This window comes from Polychytrium aggregatum (genome assembly GCF_025602895.1).
Source record: "Polychytrium aggregatum strain JEL109 chromosome Unknown BJ171scaffold_6, whole genome shotgun sequence".
NCBI classification, from domain to species: Eukaryota; Fungi; Chytridiomycota; class Chytridiomycetes; order Polychytriales; genus Polychytrium; species Polychytrium aggregatum.
This window is the reverse complement of record NW_026516208.1, coordinates 744,020-769,821: the sequence shown is the minus strand read 5'-3', so window position 1 is coordinate 769,821 and position 25,802 is coordinate 744,020. Positions and strand designations below refer to the sequence as shown.

The 25,802-nt window shown below is 57.4% G+C and overlaps 6 protein-coding genes across 6 annotated transcripts; 5 read left to right on the top strand and 1 right to left on the bottom strand.

The window, feature by feature from the left end:
- Positions 1 to 2,313: 2,313 nt before the first annotated feature.
- On the top strand, positions 2,314 to 4,534 carry BJ171DRAFT_578425 (uncharacterized protein; the record flags this gene model as incomplete). The annotated part of the gene is made up of 2 exons (XM_053113886.1): positions 2,314 to 3,553; positions 3,726 to 4,534. 2 exons carry the CDS (start codon positions 2,314 to 2,316, stop codon positions 4,532 to 4,534), a joined length of 2,049 nt encoding a protein of 682 aa, XP_052970027.1.
- Positions 4,535 to 4,895: 361 nt separating this feature from the next.
- On the top strand, positions 4,896 to 7,142 carry BJ171DRAFT_492181 (uncharacterized protein). The gene is made up of 6 exons (XM_053109787.1): positions 4,896 to 5,175; positions 5,707 to 5,879; positions 6,018 to 6,111; positions 6,359 to 6,403; positions 6,512 to 6,599; positions 6,762 to 7,142. The coding sequence occupies exons 1-6, from the start codon at positions 4,950 to 4,952 to the stop codon at positions 6,922 to 6,924; spliced, it is 789 nt and encodes a 262-aa protein (XP_052970026.1). The 5' UTR covers positions 4,896 to 4,949; the 3' UTR covers positions 6,925 to 7,142.
- A 5,331-nt stretch (positions 7,143 to 12,473) lies between these two features.
- On the top strand, positions 12,474 to 18,790 carry BJ171DRAFT_492135 (uncharacterized protein). Its single transcript, XM_053109786.1, has 14 exons — positions 12,474 to 12,729; positions 12,942 to 13,496; positions 13,804 to 14,153; positions 14,323 to 14,523; positions 14,635 to 14,742; positions 14,987 to 15,165; positions 15,289 to 15,335; positions 15,490 to 16,426; positions 16,615 to 16,750; positions 16,908 to 17,051; positions 17,159 to 17,400; positions 17,555 to 17,649; positions 17,811 to 18,158; positions 18,345 to 18,790. The coding sequence occupies exons 1-14, from the start codon at positions 12,654 to 12,656 to the stop codon at positions 18,545 to 18,547; spliced, it is 3,621 nt and encodes a 1,206-aa protein (XP_052970025.1). The 5' UTR covers positions 12,474 to 12,653; the 3' UTR covers positions 18,548 to 18,790.
- Positions 18,791 to 18,843: 53 nt separating this feature from the next.
- BJ171DRAFT_438949 (HAD-like domain-containing protein) lies at positions 18,844 to 20,337 on the top strand. Its single transcript, XM_053108014.1, has 4 exons — positions 18,844 to 19,093; positions 19,227 to 19,256; positions 19,448 to 19,568; positions 19,724 to 20,337. The coding sequence occupies exons 1-4, from the start codon at positions 19,052 to 19,054 to the stop codon at positions 20,149 to 20,151; spliced, it is 621 nt and encodes a 206-aa protein (XP_052970024.1). The 5' UTR covers positions 18,844 to 19,051; the 3' UTR covers positions 20,152 to 20,337.
- On the bottom strand, positions 20,338 to 21,597 carry BJ171DRAFT_492132 (mitochondrial import receptor subunit Tom22-domain-containing protein). Its single transcript, XM_053109785.1, has 2 exons — positions 20,965 to 21,597; positions 20,338 to 20,654 (listed from the first exon to the last, which is right to left on the bottom strand). The coding sequence occupies exons 1-2, from the start codon at positions 21,457 to 21,459 to the stop codon at positions 20,631 to 20,633; spliced, it is 519 nt and encodes a 172-aa protein (XP_052970023.1). The 5' UTR covers positions 21,460 to 21,597; the 3' UTR covers positions 20,338 to 20,630.
- Positions 21,598 to 21,833: 236 nt separating this feature from the next.
- On the top strand, positions 21,834 to 25,560 carry BJ171DRAFT_492129 (origin recognition complex subunit 4 C-terminus-domain-containing protein). The gene is made up of 10 exons (XM_053109784.1): positions 21,834 to 22,498; positions 22,741 to 22,831; positions 23,000 to 23,164; positions 23,329 to 23,532; positions 23,749 to 23,925; positions 24,053 to 24,139; positions 24,246 to 24,354; positions 24,459 to 24,631; positions 24,856 to 25,007; positions 25,265 to 25,560. The coding sequence occupies exons 1-10, from the start codon at positions 21,975 to 21,977 to the stop codon at positions 25,278 to 25,280; spliced, it is 1,698 nt and encodes a 565-aa protein (XP_052970022.1). The 5' UTR covers positions 21,834 to 21,974; the 3' UTR covers positions 25,281 to 25,560.
- Positions 25,561 to 25,802: the final 242 nt, after the last annotated feature.

Here is a 25,802-nt window from a genome sequence, read left to right as displayed (position 1 = left end):
ACTCTGCCATAGTTGGATTTCGGTAGAGTGTCTGAAGTATCTGAACAAAATCGAAATACTTGTAGGTCTGAATCGGCCTCAGTTGTGGTTGAATGCCGCCATTCAGAAGTTTTTCGTTCACCGTCGCATAAGCATCCTCTCCACAAAACGTGCATATTCGACTCTGGTTATCATTGATGTCGAATCCCATGCAGCTGTTTGGGCAGCAGGGAAGCCTCTGAAGATACTCGTTCCACTCGCAACAAATGATCTTTTGGATCTTGTACAGACTGGGTGCAGCTGGTAATGACAATCCTTGGAATTTGTTGCAATGATTAAGGACAGATTTGATGGCTTTGTCGGTAACATTGCACTCGGTCAACACCTTGACCAGCTGCGAATAGAAGGGCGGGATATCTGGGGGAAAGCCGCGGGTGAATACATCAATTCGGATGCTACATCGGATTGCTATCTGTCCTTTGAATTTGACTCACCATCTGATATGCGGGGCTCTTCGTCACCAGTTTCTTCATCATCTTCATTCATTTCAAGCAGTCGAAAGTGGCCGAGGAAGCTATCCGGATACTGTCCTGGAAGGTGAACCGTGGCATTTATATGAGTCAACCGGACTCTGAAGCAAGACCAGGAAGATTCGACGATACGATCAGGCTGGGTGACGTTGATATCTCACCCGAAATGTCATCGAATTCTCTCGGTGAGCTTGAAGTGGTGTCTTCTGAGTCTATCGAAGAGTCTTCAGAGTCTTCGTAGTACATGGACGCTTCTTCAGAGTCCCGCGATGCCCACATGCTTGGCGACCACGAAGGGCAGCGTTCAAATTGAGCTGGAGCAGGGCCTTCGTTGTCTTGGGTGCATTGCTGAATAGATGCTCCTGTTTGGATATCCATGCTCTCGTGCTCAAATGCGCGGGGTGAGCCTTTGGGCCAGGCCAAGGATGAAGAAACAAAGTCGGACAAATCGAGAGTGTATTGGTCATTTCGTAGTGAGCTCTGGCAGCGTCCAAGCACAGATCACTGATTATTGCTCAAGACTGAAACCGTGACGCACACAAAAATTTAGCGAGAATGTGATATCAGGTGCTCAGTCTTACCCAATGAAGGTCGCTGCGATGTTATCCCATGTGGTCGCAGTTCATCTACCACCAACACTGGGGGATGAAATGTCGGCGAAGTTCGCAAATTGGGGTTATTTTCGCATATGCTTGTAATAGGACGGTGAGGGAACGAAGAAAGATGGCCAGCTGTGTTTTCTTGAGGATCTTTGAGCGAGTACATGTGAACAGGGGGGACTCCAGGTGGAAAGCCATAGCGATAGAAGTGGTCGTAGTAGGTCGTTCTGGAGACAATCCTGAAGCCTTGCGAATCGGTGCTACACTTGCGACAACGACAGATGGATCTGTTCTTGGGAAGCCCATCGTGAGCCCTATTTATCGAGGATGGTACCCTGGTCGATGATATTGGATATGGAGTATGCCTTGGGTGATCGTGCCCAGATGGTTGAGCGGCTGAACTCATGATTAGAGTCGGATGAGAAGGTCGAGGGGAGAAAGGATCAAGAGGAGATTGACGAAGCAACTGGGGGCGGAAATGCCCGGTTTTTGTCCAAGTCCGAAGGCTCTGATGACCCATGAACACAGATGAGTCAGGAAAGCAGCCGGGGGTCATGGACAGTGAACGAGTCGCGGAAGACAGTGAAAAGCCGGGATGACTCGGATGCCATGTCACGTGAACGGAAGCAGCCCATTGGCCGAGGGCTCCACGGGATGTGGCAGTGCGGGTTCGGGGACACCCAGGGAGCCAGCAACCTGGACGAACAAGGAGAAATGCGGGTGACCCGAGCCCGTCGCGGTCGCTTCAGTGGCCAGACGCGACCCCCAAGGCAAAACAAAACGCGAGAAGACGTGTTTTTCCTTGTTATGCTGAGTCCGGTGGGGGATTTGCGAGGGAAGTATTGGCCAACGCGTAATTTACACGTCAGCTTTTTTTTCATAGTGATGTCGCTCGTCGCCGCCCCCGTTGAATCGCCTCTGAATCGCCTCTGGATCGCCTCTGGATCGCCATAGACATCACTCTCGAGCATGAGTGCACCAGGCTGGCATGGCGGGTGCCTCGTCTGCACTGCGACCGTCTCTCGGGCCAGGCTTCCGGGCCCGGCCTCTGGGTTGTTCCTGAAGCGACACCAGCCCGCGCGACTCATGATTCGAGGCTCTCAGAGGCCTCAACGGCAGCGTTTGTCCCTGCAAACCACCAAGTTTGCCTATCCATTCTGCTCTCTGCATCCAACACCGTCGTCTCAATCGCCTTCGCACCAGCAATGTCGTGCTGCTTCAACAACATTGTCTTCTCTCACTCGCTGCTGCCCATCCCGCCTGGGACTCGCATCACTCCATCCATCCTGCTTCTGGTTGCCCACGACTTTCATGCTGCGGTTGCCTGCAATGGGCACGTCGCGTATCCCGACTGGCTGGCTATCGGTCAGCATCGAATGAATCTGTCGGCGCTGCATGCCTCGGCCCTCTTCTCGACGTTTTGCGCACTCTTCGATGCAGTGTGGCCCGTCGTCAACCGCACTCGCGACGGACGCAGCACGAGCAGCAACGGCGTCCGGGACGAGCACAGCGCAAGCATAGGGCCCGACGACACCCACCGAGCTCTTTTCGCGACGGACTTTGAATTGCTGCTGCAAGAAACGCCGTTCGCGCAAGCTGGCAAGAGTACGGCCCACGTCAGAACACTCTGTCGGATCGAGTGCGCGTGCTTCTGTCTCTTTCTCTTCATCCAGTTGGCCCATTTGGCGTGTGGCGAATATCCCGGCTGCGAGTCGGCATTCGAGGGCGACCAGACGCCCCGCCCCACACCAGACCCGGAAGCAAGCGCCCCGCAGTTCCAAAACGAGGCCGAGGCACTTCAAGCCTGCTATGGCAACCACCTTGCCTTCTGGCTCGGTGCGAGCCACCAGTGGCTCAAGCCCGTGTTTGTCGTCTACTACGGCCTCGGCGAGTACAAAACCGTCGAGGACCTCGACAGCGCCGCTAGTGCCAGTCTCAACTTTTGCCTCGACGACCTGTGCTGCCTGGACTTTGTCTGGAAATGCACCCTTCCGGCTCTGGACCGCGACCAATCGGGGCTTCTGCGCAATTTTCGGCTCTGGTTCAAGTCGCGCCTTGGCTCCTCGGCCCTGTCATCATCCAGCTCGGCAGCGTCGCTGCATGAGGCCGTGTGCCGAAACGGGCCGACCAGAGCCGATGTGCCGTCGCCCGAGGCGTCCGTGGATAGCGGCCTCTCGGATCTGTTGACCCCTTCGTCATCATCGGGCAGTGTCCCTGTGCTGGTTTCTCAGGCAGTGGCCAGGCTCTGCGAGTTTGGCATCCACCCTCGGGACAACCAAGTCAACATCGAACTGGTCAGCGCCTTTTTCGAGTGGTGCTGCCATTCAGCCAGTATCCGTGCCGGAGTCATGTATGAGGATCCGAGCTTTGCGATATCGTTTTCAAAGAGCGGCATGATCGAAGGTCTGCCCCTGAGAGACTCGACGGATGCGCCAGATGATCGAGGTGAGTCCAGCGGGGACTGGCTTCCGTCACTTCCCAGCCAAGTCGCAAGGTTGAATCATATAGTCGCACAGTGGGTGTGGCCCGCACCATTCTTGCTGCTGGCTCTGGGCATCGCCGATACCCTCCATGTATAACCAACTCTACCATGCGCTGATATCGACCGCACCACCAGCCGTGTACATTCGTTCTCCTCGCTGTCCTCTGATCTGGATTCCTCCGCGGGCCACCCCGCCTCACCTCCACGTTTGTCGGATAAGCAACGCCGTGGTCTATGTGCTGGGAGCATCCACAGCCGTCACCGTCACTGACTGCACCAACGTCAGCATCTTTGTCGTGGCGTCGCTGCTTCACCTTCGCGGATGCCACAACGTGCGCCTCTCCACATGTGCTCGAAGTGTTCGGCTCTCGGACTGCACTTTGGTCAAGGTTGCGTGCATCACCAACACCCCCATCATCGTGACCGATCGCGCTGACGACCAGCCGTTGTCACAGGCCCCGCAGGCTCGCAGTGTGATATCAATGCTGTCGCCAATGAACGCATTCCACACCAACATCCTGGCCTGCACCCAGATGGCTCAGATTGATTTGCGACCGCAGCACAACCTTTGGAACAGGGTCCTCTTCTGGAACGTTTCTCACCACTCCAAGCACGAGGAGCTTGCGCGTGAACTCAGCACAATCGTTTTGGACCCAGCTCGGTTCTATGCCTACCAGTTGCCCTTCCAGATGCATCCGGAGCCAGGCCGACCCGAGTCTCACAGCTACCCGTTCAAGCTACCGGAGGGATACAAGGCCAATCCGCCTCGCCCGCTACGATCCAAGATCAAGTCCATGTTTTCGTCCTCGCTGGCTGAGATCGAGACAGACTTTCGTGCGTGGCTCAAGCAACCGTCACAGATCCAGCTCACCCTTGGACTGATGTCCTTGGTCGACGATCGCGCCGGAGAATATGTGTCTGAGCTGTCTCGTGCTGCGGAATGAACGGCAAGCGGCGAGAGGTGAGGAGCGGGAGGTGGGAGGTGAGGCAGTGTCCCTGGAACTGCTTCTCCCACGCATCATCCGACTGTTGTGTCCGCGTAATACATTCACTCCCAAATTGAAATGGGACAGACGCCCAATTTAACGAGCTCACCAGCTTGCTCGTTCGCTACCAAGTGCATAATTCTATGCGATCCAGTCGCGGCGTGCGTTGTCAGAGAGCCGATGCATCCCATCGCTCCATCCCCTCCAGCACCGTTCCCACGGCCTCGGCTCGAGCCACGCGGTGCGCAGCACTGGTCACGCGATCTCAGCCACGTGAGCAAGGCAGACTCGCCGATGCCGCCCAAGCTCGTCCTTGCGCCTGGGCTCGTCCTGATCTCCTGCAGCAACGAAGCCCCGCAAGACCCGCAGCGCCATGAACCCGTCCGGCCCCCCGCCCATGCCGTTTCCCCCCGGCGGCCCTTCGATGGTGCCTCCAGCGCCGATGATGGGCGCTCCGGCCATGTATCCGCCTGCCCCGATGCCAGCTCCGATCGGGATGCCACTGGTGCCTGCCCCACGAGAGCCGATGGCCCCACCGCCGACAGAGCCCAACAAGACGCTGTATGTGCGAAGGCTGAATGAGCGCATCAACCACAAAAGTACGTTGGCTGTATGGATCTGCGGCAGGCGCATGGGTATCTCCGGCTCCACACCAGGCAGATCTGCTGGAGCGACAGCCCAGACGCTCGAGATCTGTCCGTGTGATGGACTTGACACTTTGCATGACCAGCAGCCCATAGCTGCATCGCAACATCCATGATCCACAGCTGACCCTATCATATCGGCCATATGTGTCAAATATGGTCATCACTTTCCTTCTATCGTGCCTGCCCTGTGCCAAATCGGATGCGATCCTCAACTTGCTCGCTTTCCGACCATGCCCGACATGCCAACCACGATTATCTGGATCTGCTCCTCCAACACAACGCAACGCAACGCAACACAACGCAACACGACGCAACACGCTCGATCGTCGTTCGTTGCTCGGATCTGGGACATGCCGACTCAACCGTGGGCACTACACTGGACCAACATGCGCTGATCGTGCGTGCCCGAAAACATGCACCGCCCAACAACGTCGTCGCCGGACAAATCCGCCAACCATCCTGTCGATCCGCTGCCGTCTCCAGCTCTGCTAAAGAATCTGGAGGCCGTCTTTTCCCAGTACGGAGAGATCGTGGAGGTTCGGGCCAAACGGAACGTGAAGCTGCGTGGACAGGCGTTCATCACCTTCAAGACACTCGAGTCGGCCCAGAAAGCCAAACAGGAACTGCACGCCTTCCCGCTCTTTCAGAGACCCATGGTGAGCGGGCCCTGGATGACGGAAATCTGCTGCGATCTCCCATCTTTGGCTCGTTTTAGTCGGGCGCCCACAAGATTATTGTGTGGGGCCGCGTCGCCATCAAGATTAACCTCGGCTTTGTTTGTACGGCGACCACAGGATATCCAGTTTGCTCGAACGCCCCACTACACCACAGTCCTGCAAGAAGGCGGCAGTATTGAGGAGCTGAAGCAGCGTAGAGAGCAGATGAAACGTAAGTTACCCACGGGTCCAATCGTGGCGGGCTCCTGTGTGTTCGATCCTTTCTCGATCATCACCCCGGGACTCCATCGTATTTCCCGATTGCGTGAACGTGGGTGGATGTGTCCGGACGATCGCTTCGTCTCTCCGGCCGAAAGCCAACTGACCAGGGCCTCGTTAAGCCATCGGTCTGCAGCGCACGACAGACTAGCTCGGCTCTTTGCTTGATTGCTAACACCTATGATGGCGCCGTGTTCCAGTTGAGCGCGAAAAGGAGGCCCAGAAGATCAAGACCGAGATCATCGGTAATTGTCGACAAGCGTCCTGCACTTGGCGCATTCCCTCGCTGCATAGCGTCATCTCGCTCGCTAGCCTATATACAATATGCTGACTATGTCCTTGCTGCCACACAGAGGAGCAGCTGCCGCCCAACAGTCTGCTATTCGTCGAGAACTTCCCCGAGGGCACCACCTCAGAGATCGTCACCGATCTGTTCAAACAGTACGTTGCAGTCACAAGCCAATTGATGGCCCTTCTTTTGCCCAGCATGCGGAGCCAATCACCCACGTCCTGCCGCCCCTTCACGATCAACCGATGGGCCGGACAGTCGGTGTTTCCTCGTGTACTTAACACCGATATCTCTCGCTCTTTCCCACTGTCCAGATTCCCTGGCTTCAAGGAAGTCCGCATGCTCACTCGCAAGGGCGAGCCGATTGCATTCGTCGAGTACGAGAACGAGTTCTTTGCAACCGAGGCCAAGGTGCGCCTGCACGGCTGCAAGATCACCGAAACCCACGAGATCAAGGTCACCTATGCCAAAAAGTAGAGCCCACAAGGTCCACCGGCCTGATCCTCGTCCTGGTCCTCGTCCTGATCGTCCTGATCGCAGCCATACCTCGTCCATCCGACTGCTCCCGATCCCGTTCGAGCACCGACGTGGGTCGATGAGGACGACAGTTCCATCGATTGCATTTGGAATATACGTGAGCTCAAGCCTGCTCTCGCTGTCGAACGCTGTTAATACATTCCCTTTTGAATCAGGCAGACCCATGGACTGACATTGGCAGAGGGCTGGCTTGCGATGTCCTCGCTCCGTGATCGGATCGTTTGAGGCGAGCAGATCGGCTCGACACGCCTCTTGCATCGTATCCATGAGGCGGACGGCGATGTGGGCGATGGATGAAGCATGTATGTATTCAAGATCCAGGAGTGGTCGTTGGTCTCAACAGTAGGAGTGGACTTGCTTCAGGTTGCCGGTCGCATCGGCCCGACAGCCGGGGGCTGTGTGGAGGGGACATCGTCTCCGGCAACTTGATTCGCAAGATTCTTCTGCCTACTGGCGATCCCGCTCGTCCAGGGCACGGAGGAGGAACTCAATGCGGTAGGCCAGCTTGCGGCTGGAGGTCAAGAGAGACAGGAGCATGTTCATTCGGGATCAGCAAAGCTCGATCGCACCCACGGATCGGAGGGACATTCACAGAGCAGGCCGATCGGGGAGAAGGACGAGAGGCCAGCGACTAGAGCCGACGGCGAGCGAGCATCCTTTGGCTCATGAAGGGCGAGGACGAACACCCCGCTTGCCGTGCTGGAGCCTCTGGTCGACGACAATTGGGCAGCATCGGTCCACACCCGGCCGCCTTACTTTTGCTCCTTCAGCTCGGCAATCTCCTTGCTCTTTTCGTCGTCGTCGGACGACTTGACAGGACCGCTTGGCGCCGAGGGTCCTTCACAGCACGAGGCGAATATGAGCACAACAGTACATACACGCCGCCGCCCTGTTGCCAACACAGATTGATCGCAGACGATCGAGTCTCGGCGCGGACGATCGATTCTCGGCGTGGACGGCGACATCCGGGATGAGTAGACTCACCGGCAGCGATAATCTCCTTTAGTTCAGCAATCTGCCGGGTGAGCCCCTCGACGTAGGTCGCCAGGGTATCGGGGTCGACGCTGTGGGCCATTTGGAGCGGGGGGGGGCAGGGACGGGACGGGATGGGGTGTGGGTGCTGCGATCAGGGAAGAGAAGATGGTGCTGGGCCTGGCAGAGCGCACAGAGGAGCACGCCAGCACCACTCTCGTTGCTGCCCGACGAGCCCTCGGCATATTACGGGCGATCCAATAAAAAACGGGACACCCGGGTTTTTGACCATTCATCGAATATTTTGTTACCCAATGTTATCGCGCGCTGGCCATGACCATTCGCCACACATCCGACTTTCGCACCGCCGCATTGCGATGCTACGATCTCATCCATAGCCTGCGCAAGGTTGCCTCCATATTCAGTGTGTCCAAGAGCACCATCCATCGATGGCACCTGAGGGCTCAAGCTGGATGACCCATCCCGGGTCCCAGCTCGCAGATCCACTTTCTTCGAGCAGGCATGTCCAGTCATTCGCACCCTGATTGAACAGGACCCGTTCCAGACTGGTCCTGTGCTGCGGTGCAAGCTCGAGTCCATCCTCCAGAGGAAAGTATCACTCTCACTCTGCCACACTGCCATCCACCGAGCAGGTCTCTCACACAAGAGGGCAACACACCTCTACAAGTCCAAGCGACTGGATGAGCGAGTGGCACAGTTCAGGGACCAGGTCCGCTCCATTGACCCACGACGATTCGTTTTTGTCGACGAGACAGGGATCAGGAGATCCATTTTCCCTCTCTACGGATACTCACCGAAGGGTGCTTCGCTTCGCTAGCGCAATCACATGAAACACAAGTCTGTCTCGGCTGCATTTGCCATCAACCACTCTGGTGTGCTGCATCGCATGTACATCCCCACATCATTCAAGACACACTCGATGGTCGAGTTCTTTGAGCGAGCGACCTTCCCAGACGACTCTGTGGTTGTGATGGACAATGTCAGCATGCACAAGACAAGGGCTGTCCTGGACTGCATCGAGCACCGAGGATGGTCAGTGATCTTCACCCCACCTGCCTCGCCCGACTTCAATCCCATCGAGAACTTCTTTGGGATTGTGAAGCATCAGTACAGGAAGACAACAGCGCTGAATGCGTCCGAGGGGTTCAGAGTCGGGATGGTGACCCTGTTTGAGTCTGCCGTTCGGAGGGTGCTTCCAGATGTCTTCCCACGGCTGATTGAGCGAGCGATGCGCTTCTGGGGTTGAGTTCCCTCCAATCAAGCCGCCATTTTCACGCTCAAATCCCTGGCTTGAACCTCTCGGCGATTTTTGAACAGGGTCGCTTCCCCAACCAACCCGCAAAGACGGGCTCCTGCTCTCGGGTATAAATGCCACACCTTCGTCCTGCTGCTTTCTTCCCTCATCTCGCCTTGATCTGATCATCGCGCCATTGTACGATAAAGAGAAGTCTCTGTTCTGACCAGTACCACTGGCAGGCATCCAGCATCCCTCTGTCCCCATGCCTCCGAAGCGTAAGGGTACTGGTGATGGCCAGCCTCGGCCACCCAGGCCCAAGAAAGCCAAGTCACAGTCGGAGCCTGTCTCTGGTTCGTATTCTGACCCCACGCATGCTTGGTCGTCTGTTGCTCCATCGCTCACCACCACTGCTTCTGCAGATCCAATGGATGTCGATCCCACCGAGCCTGGTCCATCTACTTCCTCGAGTACCGGCAAGCGATGTCGCCAGTGCGATGGCACCGATCACGAGCGAAGCAACACTAGCAAGTGTCCAAAATACCGGCCCCTCAAGAGTTCTGTCGTCCCACTCGTGGATGGAAGGTCATCCGCCCCTCAGTTCAGCTGCTTCAAGCAGACGATGGATGGCTGTTGTCTCAATCCCGCTCTCCGCGACAAGATCCAGGCCACCGTCGAGGCCATGACCCAGATCCAGTTCGAGGCATCCAGGCTGCTCAACCTGCACATCCTGCGGTGCATCGAGCAGGATATTCCCGTCCCTGTCATCTCCAGGCCACCCCTGCTTTCGTTCGCCAAGTGCTTAAGATTGTCCAGGCCGATGCCCTCTCGACGGCCAGGGAGACCAAGAAATACAACGAGCATCTGGTCGCTTCCTTTCGCGACTACCAGACCACTCGGCACGCAGACCTGCCTCCGGCCCCTCGTCTGCCTGATGGTGCTCACAGTCAGCTTCTCACTCTCGCTGTCAATGCCTATGCCACCAACTGCACCACCCATCTCGACCTGGCCTACTGGCGACTCCTTCGCCGCTTCTGCGCTGCCGTCTTCCCAGCCAACAAGCACAAGCACGAAGCCATCGAGGCCTGTCTTCGAGCTCTTCGAGAAACCAGGGCAGACTCCACCCAAGGCCGATCTCGAGTTCCTCTATCCCGACTTTGGCCACGTCCTGGACGAGTTTCGGTACAGCAAGCGACCAGGACCGCTTCCGGGCCCTCCATCGCCTCTCACACCATGTGAGAATCCTCGCCCGAGACAAGATGGTCGACAATGTCCACAAGTGGATCGACTGTGACATGCCCGCCCTCCGAGTCACCGAGCTGCAGCGCCAGGCCAAGCTGGACGAGCTCACTGCCCGAGGCATTCCCTCCGACGACAAGAGGTTCACCACGGCCAAGTCTGAGCTCGGCACCACCAAGGCCAAGATCAACAAGCTGGCATCCAGACTCAAGTGGGCTCTCAAGCAGCTCGCTCTGGACACTCCTCCGGCCGTGTGCACGATAGTTCCTCTATGCACTGCGAAGGCCAAGTATGTCAAGATTGACACGGTCACTCTTTGGAATCTCCTGGGTCCAAAGAAGCGCCTTGGACTCACCTGGGACATGCTCAAGGAAGAAGGTGAGGACGGTGTTAACAACCAGGATCGTCTCTGGCGCAGTTGCTTCAAGCTGCGTAGTTCCCTCTTCCGTGACCGGGATATCAATCACAAGCTGTTCAACTACGAGATCAGCACCGATGGCATTGGATGCACCATCGGCCTCGTCAAGTTTGTGCGTCGAACCGATCGCACCGAGACCATCGAGCCTCCTCCGACTGCCGAACAGCGCATCCAGGCCCACATCGGCGACCCAGACCCCGATCGCACCACTTGGATTGGCATCGATCCTGGAGTCGGCTCCATCTTCACGGCGGTCATCCAAGCACCGGGCCACCAAGACGAGATGGTCTCGTTCTCCAATGGCCACTACCAGCACATGTGTGGCCATACGTCCAACACCAAGTGGCACAATATCATGAAGTATCGACTCAGCATCGAGACCTGGATGTCGACCACCCCCTCGCCCAAGGTGTCGTCCTCGGAGGCTTTCAAGGTCCATCTCACCCATGTCCTGCGACCGGAGCTGCGAGTGCAGCTCGACTTCCACCTTGGCAAGAAGGCCCGTCACCATCGCTTCACGGGCCACAAGAGGCGCCAAGTGGCCGTCGACAGGATGTGCAAGGCCGTCCTGAAGCACGCCCCGATACGGACCGATGTGGTGATCGCCTTTGGCAATGCGTCATGGCGTCAAGGCAAGGGCTATGCATCCAGCCCTCGGAGGCAGCGGTTTGCTCGGTACTTTGAGCAGTTCGAGCACCACCGACGCCGTCCCAATCACCCTCACGGAAGCGTCAAGGTAGTCTCGACGAACGAGTTCAACACCTCACAGGTGTGCACCAAGTGCCTGGAGCCAGTTCGGTTGGAAGGACTCGATACGCCCAGTGTTGCGAATTCCCACTTTGTCAGGAGCTGCAAGAATCCCAGCTGCCGGACAGTGTGGAATCGCGACGTCAATGCGGCGCGCAACATGATCACAGTGTGCAGGTCGATTGTGGAGATCGGAGAGCGACCGGCGGTCTTCACTCGGAGGCTGCCAAAGTGATCTGTTTTATTTCTTGTGGCTTTGCTTGACGCAAGCACAGCACATACTACATGTTCATGGAAACGGCTATATTGTCCCGTTTTTTTCTGAATAAAGTGTACTTGCAATGCCATCTCTGCCCCCATCTATTCCAGCCACCCACATCCGCTCGCTGCCGAACACATGCGGGCTCGAGGAGGACGAGATTGCACTTGCATCTCCCATCTCCCGCCCGACGCCTCTTGTCGAGGCCCCATGCCGCCAGCGGGCTGGGTCGTTGTCGCAGACACCAAACCGTCAGGCGATCCGATTCGCCCGAATTCGCTGCGAAAGTGCTGCAAAACAAGTGCGCTCTTGTTCGGCGCTCGTCCATTACTTCGGCGGCTTGTTGTCACCATTCACGAATGCATGCATGCACCACTCCCACCCACTTCGCCGCCATGCAAGCAAGCAAAGCGGACTCCTCCTCCCCTCCAATCGTCGCCCGCTTGAAATGCTGCCTGTGATGTCCCAGGACGCAGCGCAGAGGCTCGCCAGGCGGCCTCCGAAGTTTCTGTGCTCGGCTTGCCGCCGTGCCTGGCCACAAGGCTGATGCGAAAAAAAAAAGGTTTTGCCAACCTTTGTCTTGTGTTGCCCACACCGACATCGACATAGTGCTCTTATATAGACCCTCTGCGTCGCCTGTCGCAGCATCCCTCCTCACCCGGCGATATCTCCAGCCTTCCTGCTTCCATTCACCCATCCGTCCGCCTTCGTCGCAGCAAGCCGCCAGACTCCCGCCCGCCTCTCATCCTTCGTCTGGCCCACAGCACCCCCAGCCCGCGATGGTCAGCAACGATGAGCAGCACCAGCAGCAGCCCTTCGAGCTACGCTCCGTCTCTGTCATGCTCGACGGCCGAGGTACGTCGCTCAATAGTCGGTCGAGCAACCTTCCCCCGATCCTGCTCCGTGATTGCGCACCGTCTTGGGAGCGTCTTCTCTGTCGCTAGACTCGGCCACACGATCGCCGTCGCCCAATGCCGCACCCGAATGCTACACCCTGTCCTCCAATCGTGTCTGCTGCCATGTCGGCCGATCGGCCGTTGACCACGCTGTATCCCTTGGCACTGCAGTGAGCATTGAGCACCAGCTGGGCATCTATATCAGCGACTTGATCGACTATGCCAACGACCCGGACATTGAGCTCGACACCGCCCTCGAAAGCCTCAAGTACGTCATGGAGTACCGCATCAAGGGCAAGAAGATGCCCCATCTCGACGCCGAGCTGATGCGCCGGCTCGTCGAAGCCCTGCTGCAGCACTGCAAGCACAAGACCGGATCGCTCATCAAGCAGATCCCCACCAAGGAGGCCGACATGGCCTTCACCCTCTTTGGCGAGTTCCTGGACGAGGTCGAAGAGTTCCGGGACGTGGTCTCCAAGAAGAACTCGGTGGATCTCAAAGAAACCCTGATGATCCACCGGCGATGCCAGCCGTGGTGCACGTTCGAGCAGCGTGAAGATTCGGCCGCGATCCTTGGACTGCTGATGCAGTTCCCTCACTTTGACTGGAAGGACCTCGTCAAGGCCGACGAACACGACGATGTCCAGAAACTCATGGACGAGTTTCCCCAAAAGTTTGCCTCCCCCGCCATGCCTTTGGCTCCTCAGCAGCTCTACCCTCCGTCGGGTACGTCTTGTTGCTCGCTGGATGCATCGGGTATTCGCCTTCGTTGGCGCGCAACGGAGGCAGCTCGAAACCCTTGCTATGACTGTCGTCGCGATCGTTCGTTGTAAATACCCGTGGTTTCATCCGATCGGCCCGTTGCTGTGTCGCCAGAGACAGACTGGGACCTTTTCCTTGTAGATGCATTGCATGAATGCTGTCCACAGCGTGTCTTTGGTGTCTGGGCATTCCTTTGTCCCATCCCGACGAACGGCGGCTACGACTTCATCGCTGATGCTCACCAAATGCCTCCACCATCCGCTGTCTGCAGCTCTCTATTTCGACAAGAACTCGGAGGCTCTCGCCAAGATGTACCACTCTGACGTCCAAGTTGGTCTGTCCCAGGACAAAGTCGAGGTGTATCGGGAGCACTATGGCGTCAACAAGCTACCAGATCCACCCCGTCCCTCGGTCTGGAAACTGCTGTTCACCCAGATTACCGACTTCATGGTCATCATCCTGATCATTGCTGCGATCGTCGAAGGCGTCACCGACAGCGGCGACCTCAAGTCGTCTGCAGTCTTGTTGATCGTCGTCGTCATCAACGTCATTATTGGCTTCAGCCAGGAGTACAAGGCCAACAAGGCCATGGAGGCCTTGATGTCCCTCAGCGTGCCCAAGGTAAGTTCGGCTACTCCGATCCATTGTTCCTGTCCCCGCACATATGTCGTTTGGGCTTGGCGTTTAGCGATGCTAGTCGGAAGCCTGCAGTGCGTGCTCGCTGTCATTGTTTCGCCTGGCAGCCACGAATAACCCATCCCAACGCCGCAACTCCCCCTCATCCTCCCAGGCCACAGTCATCCGCGCTGGCAAGCAAGAGTCGCTCGATGCCGCCGAGCTTGTCCCGGGCGATCTTGTTGTTCTCGAAGAAGGTGACGCTGTCCCGGCCGATCTCCGGCTGTGTGAGGTTGCCCAGCTCGAGATTGTCGAAAGTGTATTGACCGGCGAAAGTGTTGCCGCACCCAAGAGCATCCGAACCATCCGACGACGCGTATGTGTCTTCGATACTACTCTACGATGACTCTCAGGCTATGCTTCACTTGTGCTGCGTGCTTGCGCTGCTTTGGATGATGGCGAGCACTCATCTTTCATATCCACGCAGACCCGCAAGCTTCCGCTAGCCGAATGCAAGGGCAACGCCTTCATGTGCACTGTTGTCGCTCGAGGTCGCGGCAAGGGTATTGTCGTCCGAACCGGCTTGGAGTCTGAGGTAACCGGCTATTTGTTCGGCGGAGCGAGCGTCGGTCGGGTTTTCCATTGCCATTGCCATTGCCATTGCCATTGCCATTGCCATTGCCATTGCCATTGCCATTGCCATTGCCATTGCCATTGCCATTGCCATTGCTATTGCTATTGCTATTGCTATTGCTGGTGTGCCTGTACCATGAAGTCATTCCCGCGGGATATTTCAGCCGCTAACGTGCGTATTGCCATCTTGTGATTGTGGATATCAGATTGGTCGTATTTCGCAAGCCATCACATCGACCCCGCACCAAATGACCCACATTCAAAAGAAGCTGCAGTCTCTCGGCACCTGGCTCGTCATCATTGCGTTCCTGCTCTGCGCCATCGTTATCGGCATTGGACTTCTCCATAAGAATCCTGTTGCTGAGATGATTCGAGTCGGCGTCAGGTCAGAGTGCGGGACGTGCTGCTTGTGGCTCCTGCGCGGAAGGCCTTCGCCTTCGCCACTGCCCGCGGCTCTGCCTTGAATCGAGGACTCACATCTCATTTCATGTTCTTGGTCATCTTCCAGCTTGGCTGTTTCTGTTATCCCCGAAGGTCTCGTTGCCGTCGTCACAGGTGGGTGCCAGTCCATATCGCATGAGCATCCGGCATGTGTCTGTCGAGCACTGCTACGGCCAGCACATGTCGGAGGCACTGCCGACGCTCTATCGCTACGCACTCTGTCTCACAAGCACCAATTGGAAATCTCTTCGCTGTTGGTCTGCTCTAGTGACCATGGCACTCGGTGTCCGCCGAATGGCCCAAGAAAACGCCATCGTGCGCAAGCTTGTTTCGGTGGAGTCCCTTGGCTCAGTCACTGTTATCTGCTCCGATAAAACCGGAACCCTGACTGAGGGCAAGATGGGCACTGCCGAGATCTGGGCGAGTGACAACAACCTCTATTTGTACACACACTCGACCTCGATGGATCCCGAGAAGGGGTGTGCCCAGCTGTGTGCCCCTGCAATCCTCGAAGATGCCATGGCTGACACGGCTGAGCAGATCGGCAAGAAAGACGAGCAGCGCAAGCAGGGCGCCTCGAACATTTCAAAATCGCTCGAAAGCTGCCCTCCGTCGCTGCTCCTGTCGACGATGGTCTCGTGCCTCTGCAACAACGGTACCATCAACAAGGACCCCGAAACCAACAAGTGGAAGCCCATCGGCGACCCCACCGAAATCGCCATGGTCATTGCCGCCCAGAAGGTCGGGTTCACGCGCGAATGGTTCCAAAACAACCTCGGACTGCAGAAGCTTGGCGAGTACGCCTTTGACAGCGACCGCAAACTTATGTCGGCCGTGTTTGCCTTGGGCTCTCCAAAGTCCGGCATCTATGAGCTCCCGGCCAGCGACCTCTCCTTTGTCCTGGTGAAAGGCGCCCCCGAGGGCGTTCTGAGCAAGTGTACACACTACTTCCCGCCTATCACGACTGGCCAATCTGCCTTGGACTACATTGCCAACGCCGCACCTGTGCCTCTCGACGATCGCTATGTGGCCTACGTTTCGGAGCGAGCGACGTCCATGGCCTCCAAGGGTCTCCGTGTCCTGGCCCTTGCCATGAAGCGCCAGTCGGTGGCCGAGGGCAGCAACATCATCGCTGGCAAGAAGGAGAGTCTCGCCGAATCAAACCTCGGCTTTGTCGGACTGATTGGACTGATCGATCCCCCAAAGTGAGAAATCGCCTGGCGGCTCGCTTGAGTGTGCATGCACGGCTTGCTTCTCGTCCTGTGGCTTTTGTGCTGTGCCTGTATCTGCTGTTACTCTGTGCCGTCGCCGTGGTTGCTTCTGGTTTGGTGGATCGCACCGTGGCATTTGGCTCACCGTTACCTTTGGCTCATCGTGGCAATCTCTGGAATAGGGAGGGCGTCAAGGAGAGTATCGCAAGCTGCCACCGTGCCGGAATCACCGTCATCATGATTACCGGTGACCATGTCAACACGGCCGTCGCCATTGCCAAGCAGCTTGGCATCATCAACCCCGAGAACCCCAGCGAGGTGAGTGGTCTCGGGATCTGGGAGACTCTTGTCTGACCGGCACGGGCACAGCGAGACTTTGATCCAATCCATTCGCTTACTGAGCCACAAACAACACTCTGTGATTCTTGGGCTGGGAATGTGTGGCGCTGACACTGTGATTCCCTCCACTGCACAGAGCCGAGCCATGAAAGGCTACGAGATTGATGTGCTGTCGGAGGAGGCGCTTGCCCAGCAGCGGCCCTTCCCACGAGTCTTTGCGCGTGTGAGCCCTGACAACAAGCTCAAGATCGTCAAGGCCCTCCAGAAAGCGCGCGAATCGGTGAGTGGTCTCGCCTGGCATCTCGAGATCCAGCGTGGGCGGGAATTTGGTGGCTCGGGCGAGGATGTTCGTGGACAAGCCTCGGCTGATCCTTTTCTTCTCTTTAGGTGGCTATGACTGGCGACGGTGTCAATGACGCTCCTGCCATCAAGAAGGCTGATGTCGGCATTGCCATGGGTATTGGCGGCACCGAGATCACCAAGCAGGCCGCCGACATTGTCCTTGCCGACGACAACTTCTCCACCATCGTGGAGGCCATCCGCGAAGGACGACGTGTCTTTGACAACATCCAGAAGTTTGTGGTTTATCTGCTTTCGTGCAACTCTGCTGAGATCATCCTCTTCCTGCTGTAAGTATAGTTTCTGTGGCGGCGCTCCCAAGGTTGCTGACCGGGTTGGCAAGGATTCCTTGGGACAGGTTGTGGCAGCGACATTGTTGCTCGGTGGCGAGTCGTGGATAATGCGTACTCACTGCAGCCGGCTTCTCTGTTCACCCCCACCCAGTGCTGCCATTATCAACGTGCCAACTCCCTTTTCGACGATCCAGATTCTGTGGGCCAACGTGATTGCGGATATCCCGCCCGCGATGGCACTTGGTGGTAAGTTACATGGCTGGGCCGGTCATACCGCAGCAGCGGCTGGCGTCATACCAACGCTGGGTCCTGCGAATCATCGTCGGTCCAGAGCAGCCGGCTCTGGTGGTGAGTGAACGGATGCGTGGTGCTTACTTAAGGGCCATCCGGCATTATTCCAAACACAGGCGAGCCCCACGAGCGATCGATCATGAACCGCAAGCCCAAAGACCCCACCAAGGGCGTGCTCGACTTTGTCACCTGCAGCATCATCATTGCCCAGGGCCTGACGCAGTCGCTGCTCACGCTCGCCGTGTTCCTGATGGCCGAGAACAACCAGCTTCACATCAAGAACGACCTGTCCTTCAACCGCAGCATGGCCTTCACGGTGCTGACGATGATGCAGCTGATCCAGGGTTTCTATGCTCGCAGTATCGATTCGTCGGTATTCCGGGTGGACTTTTTCAGCAACAAGTTCATGATTGGCGCTGTCGCGCTCAGTACCGTCTTCCTGGTGATGGGCCTCTATGTTCCTGGTAAGCTCACGCGGGATGGCGGCGCCGTGGCATATCTGTGAAGCTCAAGCATCGATCGATGCGGGATGCCGCTGCCGGACGAAAGCGAGCTATGTTTCCTTCATCAAGCTTCAGACCGTGTGCTGGGTTCCCTGTTAGTGACTGGTGCTGTTGTCTTGACTCGGATGCTTGATACCCCCCCCCAAGGTCTCAACACCGTGCTGGAACTCGAAGACATTGGTGCCATCGGATGGGGAATTGTGTTCATCTGTCTCGTCATCCAACTCGTGATTGTCGAGCTGCTCAAGGTGTTTGCCCGGCGATTCAAGGACGTGGATGTGATGGGCAAGCTGCCCTTCCGCAGGAAGAAGAAGTCCCAGTATGCGTCGTTCCGCAGCGACCACATCTGAGCCCCACCAGCGCTGATCGACGCTGATCCTGGGCCAATTTGTGGCTGGCCGGGAACCAGAAACAGGATAGAGCGACACATCCCCCTTGCACTGCTTGCTCTGTTGGCCTCGAAACAGGGCCATACTGGTTGAAACGCATGCGGGCGAGTGCCCAGGACCGAGTCGTATTGCGCACTCCCTCAGTGCCGCTTCTGCGGCGTGGCTAATACACGCGAGATACGTCTTGGCTATGGTGTCAGTGAATTTCTATGCGATCCGGAATGGAGATGGTTGTGGATCCTGGGTGTGTCTCTGGCCATTTGGCCATTTGGCCATCTGGGGAATCCGGTGGCTGCAATGCATGCACTGCAATCCCGGGGCTGTGGCACCTCCATGCATGGCCTGCGCTTTGAAGCCAGCACCAACCCGTCTTGATCCCATCTGATCTCTCTCCTCTCGGGCTTGCGTGTGTACACCAAAGAGCCGGCGCAGCTCTCTCCCATCTGCTGCTCAAGTGTCTCCGATATGATGAAAGCTGCCAGAACCATCCGAGGCGTGGTGTTCGATGTAGGCTGATCCCTCGTCCGGGCCGTGCTTTGATGAAACCCTGGTCGACACACTTGATCAAACCTCTCTTGGCTGCCTCTGCTGTCGATGTTGGCGGCATCCTCATTTCCTCTCTCCGTCTTCTTTATGCCAGATGGACGGCACCTTGACGATCCCGTTTCTGGTACGGTGGTCGCCACTACGCATCCGATCTGGACTCTTGGCCTTTGCCAATGCCGAGGGCCAGGGACATTGGCGGCAATACCATTGCGTGCTTCTGCGAATCGCTTCCTCACTGACGTTTTCATCGACCTGGTTTCTTCCTTCCCACCTCCACCTTCCCCGATCGCACAAACGTGGCACTCCACAAAACAGAACTTTAAGGAAATGAGGCGGCGACTGGATCTGCACGCCTCGGACGATATTGTGCACAAACTGAACGAATGGACGGGCGAGAGGCGGGTAGCGGCCGAACGGATCATCCGAGAGATGGAGGGTATGTCCAGAGACCGACCCGTAGAACGAGTGCAACGATGATGGCGGCTGCTCCGGCCAGCGTGCAAGTCGACCGACAGGATAAATGATGCCTTGACCCAAAGCCGTTGGGTGCATGAGATTGACATTGTCGCTTGCTTGACCCACCTTTTGTAGAAGAGGCCCTCGCCAACACCCAGCTCCAGCCCAATGTCCACAAGCTGCTCGGCGAGCTGCAGTCGCTCCGGATCCCGCTGGCCATCCTGACCCGCAATGCCATGCCCTCGGTCGCCCACGTCCTCGAGAACCACCTTCCGCAGTATCGCTTCAGCCCCATCATCACCCGCGACTTTGTGCCGACCAAGCCTGCGCCTGATCCGCTCCTGCACATCGCCCGGGCCTGGGGCTACGATCCTCGCGAGCTGATCATGGTCGGCGATGCCAAGGACGATCTTGCCTGCGGCACCCAGGCCGGCGCCGTTACGGTCCTGCTGATGAACGAGGCGAACCGGCATCTGCAGGAGCACGCGACGATTGCCGTCAGCGACCTGGGCCAAGTGACAACGGCCCTCGTTGAGCGAGACATTGTGTTGAGCCAAGCGTAAGAGTGAGAGCCGTGTGTCATTGAATCATCACATGCAGTCTCGTCGAGCGAGCATGGGAGTTGGCGGAAACGGACGCTGACGATACTGGCGACACTGTGCAGTCCGCTGTCCATATATCGCGGCTTCACAAACGCAAAGCAAACACCGACACATGCAGCATCCACCAACGGCAGACATTGACGCAGCGAGCGGGGGGTGGGGAGGTGTGTATTCCGAATCCCGAAGGACAAAAACCGAGCGATTGCTGTTGGACCACAAAATACCAGTGCAACTCCGATTCGTTTCGCTTCGTTTCGTTCCGTTTCGTTCGTGAACGCTGTAGAGAATGCCTGTACAAAATAGCATGCGTGGCGATGCGTGGCGATGGGGGAGGAGAGGGAAAGAGGAGGAGGAGGAGGGAGGGGTTGCGACTCCTGAAGCATGTCCAAGGACGCTGATTGGAGTTTGGAGGACTGTGCGATGCCGAAAAGTATGCGTGCTTAGGCAGCAGGGCCGCCGATGACCTGAGTAAGCACAGAGGAGGGGTGAAGCGGAGGTCAGAGAGATGCCATTGGGATGTTGGACCAACCGATGCGCCAAATCATGCAGCCGGATCGGGCAGTCCGGTCACCCAGAGGTCCGCACTAGCCAAAGGGCCCTCGACGAGTCGACTGCCTCGATGCAGTCGATCGATTCAATGACGGTACACTCCAGGGAGGCCATCTGGACACCGCATCAGCACCACCATTGCGTCGGGGTCATCACGGCGAGATCGGCATTTGTCCATCGCGACACCACGCCAGAATGGAGCAACAGAATGAAACAAGGTCATACTTGCTGGGCCTGCTGGGCCTGTCCATGGGCACCTCCGCGCTGCTGGGCTTCGGCCATCAGGGCAAAGGTCTCGCGCTCAACCTCGAGGGCAACAGGCAGGGCCACCAGTAACGAGGCAGTGGCGACGATCCATCCCAGACCACCGGCCAGTCGCAGGACGCCGTATCCAAGACCGAGGGTGCCCGAGACCGCATTGTAGACCGATCGTCTCGTTGCGTACGGAATGATCTCGGTCAGGGCCGACAGCCGCTCGATCAGCGACTCGTCCATGTCGTCGTCGTCGTCGTCCTCGTCGTCATCGTCCTCGTCGTCGATTCCGTCGATATCGGCGGCGACGCCGGCCTTGGTGCTCGGCTCGTTGCTGCCGTTCACTTCGGTCGGGTTGGCAGGGACCTCTTCCTCCTCGTCCTCAATGTCTTCGTAGTCTTCATCGTTCTCGACCTCGATCTCCTTGATGATGGGATCGTTCGAGGGGATTTCTGTAAGCTGGACCATGGCAGACGGAGGTTGCTTGGAGGATGGCCTGGGGGCTTGGTGGGCGCTGGCTTGACGCTTGACGCTGGGCAGATCAACAGATGGAAGCGTGCGTCCCAGATCCAGATCCCAGACTTGAGAGCGAGGAGGGCAGCGTCCGCAGCCACGCCACCCCCCGAGCCAGAGCCCGCCGAAAATTTTTTCCGTGCGGACAGGGGTCAGCTGACGGGTTCACGCCTTGTCCACGTGGCCACAGCGGCCACAGCGCGACCGGCCACAGAGTGGCTGCATGGCACTGCCAAAAAAGGACACATTGCGATCCAGCAATCCGGGACGGCTGCAGCCACGCACCCACACACATGCTATGGCCTCTCCGCTGCTTCCGATGCTCCGATACTTGCCCGTGCAATCCTCCTTCCGGCCCCGTCTGTCTATCTCCCTGTCTATATCCCTGTCTATCTCCCGCCCTGCATCTGCGCTTATCTCCGCACGCCGAGGATCCATAATCTGCCACGCCTCCCTCTCCGTTTGCCACCATGCCGCCCTCGACAAGATCCCGTTCCAGCGCCTCACCCCGGACCACCCAGGCGATGGAGCAGCGCATCACCCGGTCAAGATCACGGACGCTCATCCAGTCACCAGCATCACCACCCAAACGGCAAAAGACCATGCCTATGCCGACAGCTACCGAGGATCTGGCCGAGTCATCGTCGTCGTCGTCGGTGCTATCGGACGATGCGGCGCTTTCCGGCGACTCATCGAGCGACACCCCTCCATCCGATCGTGAACGATCGCGGGGTACTCGCACGTCACCAAGAGGACTGGCCAGTACTGCAGTCGCCTCGCCTTCAAAGCACGGCTCGCCGTCGACCAGAGCACCACGGCTCAAGGCGAGGCTGAGTGCCTCCGAGAAGGAGATGAGCGAGATCGAGGCTCAGTTGGAGCAGTCCGACTCTGGCGTTGGGCTCGAGGACATCCACATGGCCCAGCGGGCGATCTGGAGCCGCATATCCGAGACCCATACTCCTTCCAAGCTCGTCGATCTCGAGGACCAGAGCCGGTAGGCAGCAACCAATCGCAATCGGATGCACAGAGGAGGCCGAGACCGACTGGAGTGGCCGACTGGAGTGGCCGACTGGAGTGACCGACTGGAGTGGCCGACGGAACCTCTATTCTGAATCACTGGGCTGGCTGCGGAGATTGCTCGTTGTCAGAGTCCTCTGGCTTGGATTGTGGTGTCTGCCTGTCATCCTCGCCACACCGTCAAGATGCTGACACCGACGTTACTCTGTTGGGCACCAGCAAGCTGCATGATTTCCTCGAAAAAACGATCCGATATGGAGAAAGCAACAGCATCCTCCTGGTCGGCGATCGAGGAAGCGGCAAGTCGATGGTGAGTCTCACCACCGTCCCGTGCTCTCCCGGCCACTCAGCCGGTCTCGATGCCGGCCATATTGCTGCACGACAGCAGCAGGATGCACTCCCAATTTCCCTCTGCAGGCTCTGCATCTGTCATGCTTATCATCCCTGTCTGCGCGGGGCATTGGCTCACTCGACCCAGACCCTCCGCAAGGCCCTGGAGGCGTTTCGAGACAACGCCGACAGCTCGTCAAAGTCGTTCATGGAAATCCACCTCAATGGACTGATCCACACCGAGGACAAGATCGCGCTGAAGGACATTGTTCGCCAAATGAATCTGGAGCAGCAGATTTATGATCGCAAGATTGTAAGCGTGGCCAGCCACTTCTCGAGCGAGCCGCTTGTACTGAGCGGTAGTGTAGGGGCGTTGATGCGCGCAAGTGCACTCGGGCCGAGGAGGGAAACTGCTCAGCCTGAAAGACTTTACGGCTGACACAAACGACCGACTATGTATGTTTTGTTTGCCACCAGGGTTCATTTGCCGAATGCCTTTCGACCGTCCTCACGGCACTACGCCCGCAATCCAAGAGCAGCTCCATCCCTGTCGTGATCATCATCGAAGAGTTCGATCTGTTTGCCTCCAGGAACCAGAAGCAGTCGCTGCTCTACAATCTCTTTGACATTGTCCAGAACAGCGCTGGCTCTGTCGCCGTGGTCGGAGTAACGTGCCGTGTGGTAAGCAGAGTGCGCCTCAGTTTTGCCCAGTTTGTGGATGCGTGTCTGTGGAGAGCCCTGTCAGCACAGTCGAAGCACGAGGCCAGTTTATGGTTGTGTGGTGTGTGACTTTGGGTCTGCTGATGGACCATGGTCTTGGACTCGATGATCGAGGAGAGACAGGTTACATATCGCGTACTGACGCTTGACTGTGGTGTCTTTTGTTTCGGCTTCCAGGACGCTATTGAGATGCTGGAGAAGCGAGTCAAGTCGCGGTTCTCGCACCAGCAGATCCGCTTCTATTCGCCCATAAAGTACGAAGGCTTTGTTTCGATCATGCAAAACTGTCTCACACTGCGCCAAGAAGATATCCACAGTGCTGAGTATCTCGACTCGTTCAACTCGTATGTTCAGGTACGTTACGCTGCACAACGGGACAATTGCATCGATGCCAACATGATGCAGCGACATCACTGAGCCATCGGACAGGGCTAATGGCTGACGGATATGACTGAAATGCTTGCTTCGTGCGTTCGTACAGGCGCTATTCTCCAATACCCAGTTCACTCGCTTGCTGAAGAGCGTATTTGAGTTCACGCGCAATCCGCGGCTCTTGAACTTGATTTGTGTATGTTGACGGTGCTTGCAAAGACGACAACGTTTGGATAGTCGGGCGCATGAACTCTGTCGATTCGAGATACTGATTCCATGGCTACATCCGATTCACGCTCTAGATGACGCCGGTGTTGCATCTCTCAAAGGCAACACCGTATCTTTCGCACGGCGATTTTATTGAATCTGTGCGAGCACAGCTGGCTGACCAGCCCAAGCAGCTGATGAAAGGTATGTGTGTGTAAGTGGGGAGGGCGCAACCAATCAGCCAATATCCACACCAAGTCGCTCCATTCTGATCCGACGCGCCGGCAATCGTATCTGTTCATCGACAGGACTATCAACCCTGGATTTGTGTTTGTTGGTTGCGATCAGCAAGCTCGTCTACCGAGAAGTGACAAAGTTCAATTTTGAGATGGTGTATGACGAATTCAAAGCCTACATCTATCGAAACCGCAGTCAGGCGGGTGCGTCCAAGCTGCTGTTTCGGAAGCCCGTGGCCCTCAAGGCAAGTCCGGGTGACATGTGAGGGCTGGGATACGATCAAGGAAAGGATGACTTGGCCGGTATCTACCGAGGTCGATGGCAGGCAGCGGCGGACAGAGTCCGATCTTGGACAAGATCTTGGAAATGCCCTGCCGCCTGTGCGCACCTTGTCGGAGCATATAACGGGACTCGCGCTGACCGAACTGCACCGCACTCTGCCGCATGGCTCGGGCTCGCCCGTTTTAGTCGTTCGAGAACCTGCAGTCGATTGAACTCATCAAGCCAACGCAGAGCCTTGGGCAATGCCCGAAAGAGTTCCGTCTGATGGCACTTGCACTCGATCCCAGCCAGATCGAGGATGCCGTCGACGAGCTCGGAGACTCTGTTCTGAAGCACTGGTAAGGATGTGGACGGCAGACCGTCGGTGACGGGGCATGATTGTCCCAAGATTCCGATCGATGCACGCGCGTGTCTGGCGGTCCGCGGCGGCGATCTTCCATCCCGCTGCGAGGCGGCGGTGGCATTCTCCCGATCGCGAGTCGGGGCCCTCTGCGCTCGGCGGGCAGCGTTTGGATCCGAGTCTGGGTCTGTCCGGATCTCTGACGCACGAAGCATCGATGCTGATCCTTGCTCATGTCTGGCTGCATGCACGCAGGGTCAATGCCGGTTAGGAAGAAGCAAGCTCAGCTCGGCGGATGCGGCCGCTGCGGCGGGGGCAAGATCTGGGGAAGCTGACGGCGCAAGGCGGACAAGCCGCAAGAGATCTAGAGGAGCGGAGATATGCAGAGCGACATGAGCGCCGAGAACACGGCCCAGCGGGTGTGCTCGCCGGACTGCAAGCCAGCTCGATCATGGTTTTTTGGGGAGGGGAAGGGAGGGGCATGAAGACAACGCCAATGCGGTGTTGATGGCAATGAAGACACAGATGGCAATGCCGATGGCGATGCTGATGGCGATGCTGATGGCGATGCTGATGGCGATGCTGACACCAATCCTGACCTGCCCAAGCCTTGCGTGCGCGGAAGGAACGGAAGGGGGAAGGCCGCGCCTTGTCGTATGTGCGGGGAAGGTTGTGTCTGCCGAGCCAAGGTGTGCAACGGCCAAGGTTTGGCGCACAGTCGACACAGGGCCAGCCGGTGTGCCGTCGCGGTGGACACATCCCACGCCACCAGGCACCCCGAGCAATCACGGCG